The 11,621-nt window shown below is 40.7% G+C and overlaps 1 protein-coding gene across 1 annotated transcript; it reads left to right on the top strand.

The window, feature by feature from the left end:
* Positions 1-397: 397 nt before the first annotated feature.
* LOC118622924 (60S ribosomal protein L36-like) lies at positions 398-682 on the top strand. Its single transcript, XM_036250514.1, has one exon. The coding sequence runs from the start codon at positions 398-400 to the stop codon at positions 680-682; it is 285 nt and encodes a 94-aa protein (XP_036106407.1).
* The last annotated feature ends 10,939 nt before the right edge of the window (positions 683-11,621 follow it).

Genomic DNA, 11,621 nt, shown 5'->3' with positions numbered 1-11,621 from the left:
GTCAGTAAGTACTGTGCTACAGGATTCAATCATTTAGAGGTGAAGCGGAGGCCAAGGAGGCTTCAGAAGAAACTGAGTAATACTGCCCATCAAGTGAGAGCATTCTGAAATGAAAATGACCCAAGGAGGAAGGAGTGTTCAATTTTATCAGTTGCCTCTGCCATTTGCTTGGGTACCGGAAGGCATTGTGGATCTTAATCAGAGTATATTGGTGGGATAGTGAGAACAAAGACCCTCCTGGAGGAAAGGTGCAAAAAATACAAAGATGGCATCCTGTTTCATTTACCTTTGTACTATTATTGTAGCTCCAGTGTCTAGTACATAGTAGGCACATAATTGTTGACCAACTTCCACTGCGGCAGCCATTGAGGAGCAGCAGACTAGCTCTGAGCTGCCCATGGCCATGGGCCTCCACAGGGGCCACGGGGCGACCGAGAATGTGAGAAAGCAGAGGCACAGCACATCACCAAGCACCGAATTCATACGGGACATGATCCCAGAGGTGTGTGGCTTTGCCCCCTATGAGCGGCGTGCCATGGAGCTGCTCGAGGTCTCTAAGGACAAGAGGACCCTGAAATTCATCAAGAAAAGGGTGGGGACGCACATCCGTGCCAAGAGGGAGAGAGAGGAGCTGAGCAATGTCCTTGCAGCCGTGAGGAAGGCAGCGGCCAAGAAGGACTGAGCCCCATCCCCTCTATAATAAAACCTGTTGATAAGTAAATAAATAACTATTGACCAAACACATGAATTTTCTGGTCCTCTGTTCCAGCCCATGTAGGTTTGAATTTTATTTTTTGACTTCATCATATCCTACATAAGCACGTCTCACAGTCATGACATTTTGCAGTGCTAATTTATTTGCACGAACATCTCCCCCTACCCAACAATACATTCCATGAGGAAAGAGGGTCTGTCACATTCATTTTTGTGTCCTGAGAATGTAGGACACAAAATATAGCAGTCATCTGGTTAATAAATATTGGATAAAAGAGTATTTATCAGATAACAATAATATTTGCCTCTTTTTTTTCTTTCTTTCTAAAATTAGCTAACAATCTCACACCAACCTGAAGAATAGCCTAAGCAGAGGTCATGTAGAGAGGAGGTTTTAAACAGAATGAGGCTTTGAACGATACAAGGAGAAACTTACACATGAGAGATGTAATAGAACAAAGTTGCAAAGGTACTCAGGGCACCCGAGAAACTGTAAGCCCAGAAACAATCTAGAAAAGTCCTTTTATACATAAGTCACTCTCTGTCCCTCTGTCTCTCTGACAGCCAGCTCGGTTCACTGCTTCCCCACGCCCCGGACACCTTGGACGAGCGGCCGGGCCCTGACTCAGCCGAGTGGCCCGTCCCGCCGCTCCCGCAGCAGCTGCAAGCTCTGTTGCCCGCAGCACTGAGCCAGCTGTCGCCGTCTGCATTACACCACAGTCATGTGAACAACTGGAAGCAATAATGTGTCTCCCCATTTGCCTAACAATACCAACATGGACAATAACTCAGAAGACTGAAGATTTGTGCTGTAATTTAATAAACCCCATGCACATTTCTACAATTGAGTATCACATCTGTGCAATGGATCCTAGAAGTATAATATTCTTTTATAAGGGACCATTAACCAATCTTAAGTTTATAGGTTTCCTTAAATCTTTTTCATCAGCTGTTAAACTACAGTAAAGAGAAAATTGCCTCTTATGAGATAAGGGATAGTAAAATACAAAGACTGTGATTAAACGTCAATCAATTAAGGATTATAATATAATAAAATGCTGACTGATGATTAAAATGAGCACATTCCAGGAGAATTGTATAAGCAACATTAAGAAATATTTTTAAAAGTCAGGAGACTAAACTTCACTGAGATCACATTATCTATGAGTGTTTTGCTCTACAAGTAAAAAATGTTTGCAAGAATTATTCTTCACGCACATAAGTCTCAAAATTGGCATTGAATTTCTATGCTAAAAAGTATTATTTTAGCTTCTCATTTTACTATTCCCCAGTCTCCACAATTTTAATTTCTTTTCTAAACAGAATAAATAATAGTATTTTTGCTTCAGCTAGTTTTCCACCAGTGTGTACAGCTGAGCAACAGTTTATGAAAATGGGTTGCGTAGTAAAACCACCAGACAAACAACATTGTAATTGAGGTAACAAAACACTGACGAGAACGTAGGGCCCCAGAAGGAACTCTGGGACTGTCTGTAACACCTCACCATCTAAGCCTTTCTGAAACGGTTCCTTAGAGAATTTCTTCCTCTGAAGGTCAGAGCACGCTTCTGCCTAGGAGATCGCCCACTGCCAAAGTAACCAAAGCGACCGCTGTATGTCTGCCTTCCACCGGCCATGCGTCTTCTCTATCAGCATCTTCATCTGGGCTAGAGTGGTGATGGAAGACCTGAGCTAACTGCATCAGGCTGGGCGCCTAGCACACCAGAAAAGATGGAGAGGCTTTTCCCTCTTTGCTCTGGCTGTCATATTTTTTTCTCCAAGTATATTATTAGCAGGAGGCCATTTTTCTCCTGTGCTGAGCTGCTCCTTGCTCAGACTTTCTCTTCCATATTGCCTTCCCAAAGCAATTTTCCTGCTACACTGTTTGTACCTGGTCCCTTTGGAGCTCCGAAGGCATTCAGACTCCTGCCAGTTTGCAGGGAGCATTTTGAAGCTTGTTGCAACAGCTGGCTTATATGAGCCTTGAAGGAAAAGCATGCATACACGTGGCAGCACAATTGAAGCGCTAAAGCAGCTGGCAAAGTAAGCAGAGACCAAAAGGTGCGGGTCGCTCACAGCTTTGCTGGAAACTGCATTGGAGGAGCCTTCAACAGAAGACAGAAGCATAGTTAATGGATAAATCCCAGTGCAGCCCGGCTTCTGCCCTTGTCACTCTATGGAAACTACTCTGATGAAGGTCACCAAAGACCTTCTCATTACCCAGCTGGATGGATGCTTTTCAGTCAATGTTTTCCTAGGCATCTCTGCTGAACTTGGCAGGAGGTTTGAGTGATATGCCGAAAATCACACACTCACTAAGTAACAAAGCTGAAATTTGAAACAGGTAGGTTTAATCTTAAACTCAAGATCTTCCCATTGAACCCTGTTGCCTAGTTGTTCAACGTTTCGCAGATATTATAAAGAAAGGGTGTGTGGGAGAAAATGACTAGTGGACTATATACTCTTATTTTCTCTCCTTTGTAGAACAGACTCAACATGACAGTAAAAATATTTTAAGAAAGTATAAAGCCACATGGACAAAAAGGCAGAAGAAGACAAGAGACTCCAAGAGATTTTTGAAAGACAGAAATAGGAAAATACCCAAAGTGCATGCATGGATTTTAAAAATCAATGATTAATAGCTAAGATCGATCTATCTATCTATCTATCTATCTATCTATCTATCTATCTATCTAACTATCATTTAAAGAATGCAAAAGAAACAAACCAACTTGCCCAGCAGAACAAACTCTAAGGACACCAAGTCCAAAGGGAAGTGTAGGTGAGACTTGGATGAAACAAAGAAAAATGAGTTGAAAGCCTATAGAAGCAGGAGCTGCTGCCCTGGATCACCTCCCTTTCCCTATAAAACAGTCACTATACTCCACTATCCCAGGAAGAAAGTAGAAATCTTGGCTACTAAAAAAAAATCTAACCAGAAAAACTTCAGACTGGAGCACAGAGATGGCTTAAGTGAAGCTGAGACCTGAGGAGATGAAGGGCAAGTGGAATCTGCACCATCAACAGTGGGGTTTCCGCCTCTTCGCCCTGTTCTACAGCTCTGCTTCTAGAGCCTCTGTACTCAGGCATACACCGTTCTCTCTCCTGTACCCCTCATTCCTAGATTTTCCCTGGAGAGCCGAAATGCCACAAAGACGGTAGGAATTCTGTACATGAAAAAGCCTGGTTGCTGTCTAGACACCACATGACGCCGTGGACAAGACTCACTCCTATAGACAGAGCTTCCAATGAGCTCTGTATTTCTGCTTATGAATTACGAACCAATGGCTGCTAAGTCATTCCTTTAAAACAAAAAGGCAAAAAATAAACAAATACAACATAATCACAAATAAACCAAACAAGGAAATCTCGATAACACTTATCAAGGCAAGGAGAAGAAGAGACTTAAGCTAATGTCATCACAGAGACAGGAACATTGACTTCACAGAATAAAACTCCTAGATAACAAGAAAGAACTCAAATAGTCCAGATGATAAATGCATTAGAAGAGTTAGGAGATAAATGCAGAGAGATTAATCAAGGTGTATAAAAGGGCAGGTATTGAAAAATATGAGAAAATAGTTCAGAAAATTAGAGATTAGTAGCAATTTACAGATAGTAGGTCCAGAATAAGCAAAACAAGAAACATAGAAATGATCAAATAAATAAAAAAGAAAAAAATTTTCCCAAACAAATTTGAGTTTCTAAATTGAAAGAATCCATCACTCCCCAACACACACACACACACACACACACACACACACACACACACACAAGTACACCAAACTTAAACCAGGTCCATTATTATGGAACTTTAGAACCCTGGAGATAAAGAATGGTATTTAAAGTGTTAGATATGATAGATCGATAGATGATAGATAGATAGATAGATAGATAGATAGATAGATAGATAGATAGATGATAGAGTGAATATCATAAAAAAGATGAGGAACAGTGCTACACAAGACTTCCCAACAGCAATACAGGAAGTGAATAGACCAAAGAATAACGCTTTCAAAATTCTGATGGAAAATTATTTTTTTGTTATGATACTATACCATGTGCTCCAAAAAAATGAAGCAATAAATCAGGATCAAACCCCAAGAAGGGCATCAGAATTTTTCCAGAATAAAGCAACAGCCTTGTTGAACGCCAGAAAGCAACCAGAGAACACAGGCTGTGGGAGGGAGGTCTCCAAGGCAGGAAATGGAAGCAATGCCTTATCTATTGGATTATTTTGAAAATATATTAATAGACATATTGAAACATTTGATCAAAATAAATGAGTGCTGTTTTTATGGAAAACTAAGCAAATGAAAAATGATGCATTTGTTACTCAAGGAAAAAAGCCAAAGTTAAAATAGAGAAAAAAACATTATCAAAGTGTACTCCTTGGCTCAGGAATGAAAAGTAGTCCCATTTCTTAAGGAAACGTTACAAATCTAAGATAGAGAAGTTAAAACCTCTTCATCTACCCCTGCAACAGGAGGTAAAGAAGATAATGTTTGATGAATAAAGAATTTGCAACATGAGCCTGCTCCTTGGAAGAATGAGGCTAAATATTAAACACCTGCAAAGGTTCGCAGTGTGGCCTTGGCCTGGTGAAAACTCCGGCAGGGGATATTTTTCATTATAACTCGTCTGGTAGTCTATGATTTTTAAAAAAACTATATGCATATGTTCTTTTTATGTAACTAATAAGTAATTAAATTTTTTAAATGTTAGAAAAATACCAATAATATCTAGGTTTTTTTGTTTTGTTTTTTTTGCTATATCCTTCCCAGTGGGGCATGCTCTAGGCTCTTCTGCTTGGGAATCACCAAGCTTTGGGAGTAAACGCACTGTTCACCAGCCATTGGAAATTTGGCCCCTTTTCCAGTTATTTTGCAATGCTCACTAATAACTAAATATTCAAGCTGTATGCGTGTGCACCCCTGTGTGTGCATTTAGAGGTTAGTGACCAAGAAAAAAGGAACTTAAGGTGCTCCAGGATTTCTACTTTAGAGACTAGACTCCAACAGTTTCCTAGTTCTGTGTTATTCAACATGAATTTAGTAGGGCCACTCATATCAGTAATATTTCTTTAGTCTAATTATTACAAAACAGAGGGAAATCACTAAGGTGTGTTGTTTTCAAGCCTTTTATCATTTTGAAATACAACACATAGAAAGAAAAGTGCAACAACTATAAAAAGCATCTTAATAAATTACTGGGAAGTCAATCTCAAAGCAATCACCATCCAAGCCAAGACACAGAAGACTGCCAGGCACCCCAGGGGCTCTGCATTCACCGTTCTGATCGCAACCCTTCCCTCTTTCTCAGTGTGACCACCATCCTGACGTTTATGGCAGTGTTCTTCTAGCCTCTCTTTATGGTTTCAGCACTGAGGTATGCATTTAATTTCACTAAGTTCAGGCTTAATTTCGAGTTTAAGCAGACTGGAGTTTTTAGTTGGCTAAATGGAGTCAGGGTAGGGACTGGCTGGGGTGGAGAGGACATTGAGAAACTTCAGCATCTCAATATAATGTAAGTACTTTAGAACGTGATTTCTCAACCTTGGCACCAGTGACCTGGGCGGGGTAATTCTTTGTTGTGGGGGGCTGTCCTGAGCATTGTAGATGTTTAGCATTATCCCTGGCCTCCACCCACCGGCATCATTCTTCTAGTTGTAACAATCAAAAATGTCTAAAGATATTGCCAAATAACCCCTAGGAAGTGGGGCAACATTATCCTTAGTTGAGAACCACTGCTTTAGGTGAATTAGAGGACTACCAATGTCCAAAATGGCACTTGATCTAAAAAGTCAATTTTAGGCCCTTTGGGGCATCCTACAACTCAGTCTTGCCCAAAGGTGGAGAAGTCAGCCTGAAAGTTCTCAACTGTTTCACAACTCAGCCAAAGGCTGCAAACTCTGTGCAGAATTAGCCAGATTTAGTGGCCTGAGGTCAACTCTGGTGTTTCAGGTGGCAAAACTTCCAAGATGGGACGCTGTGATTTGAGTGAGCCCAGCAACTTTTTCTGGGAATCAGCAAATGAGAAACTGTTCAGCTGACTTCTTTTCCTTATTCCCTTTTCATTGTTTGAACCTTTAAAAATTGCCAACTTATGAAATGGTCATATTGTAGCAAAGAACTTCGATATCAAATATGTCAAATGTATCATAGTACATTGTGAATATGTACTCATACATATTTATAACAACATATTTTATAATGTTATAAATATGCAAATATCTGTATTTACAAACATACATGTAAACTGTAATAAAGTACGTATTACATAAAATAAGATATGAATATTAGAGGATATGATCTAAAAGAAGAGTTGGCAATCGAATCCCAAATCTGATATTTACCTGCTATCCAACCTTGAGCAAGTACTGTATCTCTCTGAGCTTCACTTTTCTCATTCATACCATGAAACTCATCAAGCACATTTCTCAGGGTGCTTTCTTTATTTTTAAATCTAATAAACAATAAAGCACACTGATAATTTATTGCATTATTATTTTCTAAAGCTTCAAGGGGAGAAGAGATCCACGGCTTGTCTACAATTAATAACACAGTACTGTGGAGCCTCTCTTTGTGATTTCTCTTCACTAGATGTGTGGGCTAACACCAGAGCAAGACCTGATCCTGTACTTCAGGAGTCCCGAACTTGGATGTGAGGCAGAACTGTGATTGAGAAAATTTAGTGCAGGCATAGAAGGTTCACATCGGCTCCTCTTGGTGCTGGACACTCTGTCATGGTGTCAGAGGGTCTTTCCTGATTTTTGGAATCTTGTTTCTCCCACTCATTTTACCACTTGCATAAAAATCAAGTGTTTAAGCAGTGTATTTATTGCATGTTCTATGGAAATCTCAGTGGGGAACCATTGTTCCTTGCATGTTGCACATTCCTGCGATCAGGGTTCACACTGTGCTTTCTGCTTCGTCCAAGGCCTGGCAGAGCACCCCAAGCAAGGAGTTACCTTGGGCTGTTATGGGATGAGGGTAGTAAGTTCTGGAGGAGTGTGAGGCTCCCTGGAACAAAGATGAGCGCCAGAGTCCTCTGTCTGTATAGAGGGTTGCGGTGGGATAAGAGGAGAAACTACTTTATTTTATTTTATTTTATTTTATTATTATTATTTTTTTTATCCTCACCCGAGGACATTTTTCCATTTTTTGCACAGACAGAGTGGGAGGGAGAGAGAGGAAGAGAGAGGGAAACATCGATGTGAAAGGGACACATCGAGTGGCTGCCACCAGCACGACCAACCAGGGCCGGGGACAAACTGCAACCGAGGTACATGCCCTTAGCGGGAACCGAACCCGGGTCTCTCCGGACCGCAGGTGGACGCTCTAACCGCTGAGCCAAACCGGCCAGGGCTTTATTTTATTTTTTATCTGAGAGACCAGGAAAGAAGCCCACTGACCTGAAGTACTATTTTAGACAGGGTAGCCAAGGAAGACATTTGAGTAGGTAATATTTGAAGAGATCTGCTTGATGAGAAGGAAAACAGCCATTATGTATTTTGAGTCTATGTTATTAGGAGCACATATATACCATTTATTTAAAATTATATCATAATTTTTATTATATGATCAATATTCATTTATGTATAGATATAGATAGATAAGATATTTAAAGCCCATTCCAATGCAGGACAATCTCATCTCCAGATCTTTACACCATTCACATCTGCAAAGACTCTGATTCCAAATAAGACCACATTCCCAATTTCCAGGCAGATATATATTTTGGGGTACAGTATTAAACGCACTAAAATAATATAAGAAATACATAATGTTGATACTACTCCTGCTATTAATAAATGACACTAAAAGATTATGGTTACTTATTATTATTGCCCTTATATGAAATTACACTCCTAGAATTACACTTTGAGATAACTCATTTGTTTACAAAGGTATTCTTTTATAAATCATATAAATAGAATACATCATAAACAGAACACATAACAACTGATCTATGTTATCTAGAACTGTTACCCACATTTGTACTTTAACTTTATGTTGAAGGCAAAATTATACGAAGTTTGTATATTCCATACCATAAGTACTGTGTTGTTTCCACTGAGTTTGTTTAAGTGCAGTGGAAATGTTTTCAATAATAATGTTGCAATCCATAAAATAGACCCAAGCACGCAATGGATGGTGTGGATTTAGTTTGCCTCAGTTTAAATTTCTATCTTTCAGAATGTGAGGAAAGTTAAATAATCAATATTCTTGACCTACCAGCTATGCTAAACGTTTATGGCTGCCTACCCCTAGAGAGATGCCATTTTCTCTGCATTGAAAGATTTGCAAAGAGTCTGGACCAAAGTGACTAGAATTGCCCTCATTCACAAAAGGCCTCAGCAAGCAGATGAAAAACCGATTCCCTTCCTCTGCTGCCTTTTCATCTGACTCTCCTGGTCATTTCTGCTGATGTCAGCACACTCTCCCCAGCCACCACCGCGTGTTCCCACAGAGATAGATGGCTCAGCCGACGGCTGGAGCAGCTATTCGTCCCATGTGCCTATGGGTGACCAAGGCCATGTCTGTGGCTCCAGTAAGTGTGGCTTGCATCCAGCAACACAGCCCTCTTGTGCCACCCACAGAGAACCAGGGAACCTGAAAGACTTCTACTCATTTCAGAATGCTGCTAACTGCTCTCCTACTGAGATTGAAAAGTGGAAGCAAAGATGAGATGAAGGGTGAAAAGGAGACGGAAACTGACTAAGAATATTCAGGAACTGAGGCAGTGGGATCTAGGGAGTCTTTGAACTTGCTGATCTTGTGGCGAACAGTGTGTGCCAAGGATTAGTATACAAACAACATAGCGTCTGTGGGTCAAAGGAGCTGGAGGCACTGAATTCGGCATGTACCCAGGTGTGAGAGAGGTGAATTACTGCTCACAGAGATACGGAAAATGTATTTCTTGATGATCTTCCAATATTAAATACCTAGATGTACTGAGGTTAATAAACTTTAGAGAAGGATCTAGTTTCTCCTCTAGAGGTTTTTTAGGCCACACTCATTCAGCAGTATTAGGCCTGATGACTGAGTCACTGGTGAATTACAAGGAGGTGCGGTGAATGCAATGAACGACCCTGGCTTAAGGACTCTTTTAGAACAAGGATTCCTATTTCTAGCTCAAGTCATTTAATACCCATTTCAGAAGGAGAAAAAGGAATCGTGGTGGCAAAAATAGATTAAACTTAATTTATAAAAAAATATAACTATCTTCCATACGGTCCAGGGACAATCTTTGGAACACAGATGAGTCGTCATCCTCTCCGGACTTTCCCTCTCCAAGACAGTCCTTCAGCAAACCTGGCTGGGCACCTACTGATTGAATTCAGATAAAAGCTATTGCATGCAAGGAGTTGTGCAGTCTGTCTAGGGACACCCAGCTCATGCATCCTCCTTTTCTTTTCCTTTGGAAATACATCAACGTATGCCTTCTTTCCATTCTCTACGCTGAGAACTTGTGCCTTCTGCAGCGGTAAATAGAACACATAATAACTGATCTAGGTTAACACTGGGGTTGTGGAGAACACCCTGAACACCTCCTGCATGCTTTGGTGTAGTAGGAGCAGTTTATGAGTGGCTTCTGGAGACAGTTCCATGGCCTAGGCTCAAGTGCTGTCTTTGCAGAGACTTTAAACTTCCACCGCAAAGAATTGGCGAATGGACATAAAGTAAGTCAGGGAGATATTTTTGAGAGGCTCATATTCTTCCTGTTTAGTTGCCTGGTGCTGGATCCCAAGCAACTAAATTTTAATTCTGACTTCATGCATTTATATACATTTTACATGTTATACATTCAACATATCTTATGTATTGAACTAGTCAACGCCATGTCTGCTTCAGAGATGATTGTATTTACTGAGACTCAGCATAGAAGAGGTTTGGAGTGCTATGAAGAAATCCAACAGCATTACATTAGGAGCACAGCTAGTACCATTTTTCATTCAACATAATGCCGTTCTGATTGGAAATCTATAGTCTGCTGTTAACCCTGAAATTTTCCTTCCAAACAGTAGACAAACCAAATGATTCCCCCCTCCCCCCCTTAGACCTACTCTCCTCTGGAGCATTCTATCCTAAAATGTGCCAAGTTTAGCTCTTTATTTTTTATCACAATGTATTGTGCCTGCAAGAATGTTGCAAAATTTAAAAGCTTCGAGAAGATGAGTGTCTTTCCAAAGTTGGCCGCAGTCGGTGGAGTTAAGTTGCTGCTGCTCACTGCTTTGCACTCTCTTTACCCGAGAGGAGGAAGAGGTTAGGGACCACCTCTAGGTTTTTACCATCCCAAGATCAACTTGACACCGATTAGCTCAACAAATCCTAAAATGAGGTAAAATAAATCATTTGTGTTATCTTGGTTGCACCTATGGGACTTGATAATTCGAGGCACCAAGCGGAGAGGTCTGTGGGGGCTGGAGTCCAGCCCACATTCTGATCATTGAGCTGTGTGCCGTGCCCTGGAGTGACGCTGAATCCTCTCCAAGGAAGAGGCATGGGGTTCTAATTTGTACAAAGACACCAGTTGGTTGCTGGCCACCCTGTGTGTAGTGAGAGCCACACAAACCAAGTTTAGGGGCCCAATTCAGCTTTCATTCTTCTTAATAGTCCCTGCTTTCCTAAGCACATAGTTCTTCCTCTCCATTTGTAGGAACAGGTCTCAAACAAATCCATGACACCTTTTAGTTTCAAGTCGTTTGGAGGAGCGTAAGACGTTTTTGTCTTCTTCTTACATTTAAAAGTATTTTTGATTATCTAAATGTGTTGTGCTATGGCACAACTTGTCCATATTCTGTAGCATCTCAAGTTTGGGGAAATAAATGCCTCATGGCCATCACTAGGTTAGATGCTATGAAGAATGAAAAAAGAATTGTGGGCATCTGAGTTTATTTGCGT

The sequence above is a fragment of the Molossus molossus genome, unplaced genomic scaffold (assembly GCF_014108415.1).
Source record: "Molossus molossus isolate mMolMol1 unplaced genomic scaffold, mMolMol1.p scaffold_m16_p_9, whole genome shotgun sequence".
NCBI classification, from domain to species: domain Eukaryota; kingdom Metazoa; phylum Chordata; class Mammalia; order Chiroptera; family Molossidae; genus Molossus; species Molossus molossus.
This window is presented reverse-complemented; position numbering and strand designations above follow the sequence as displayed.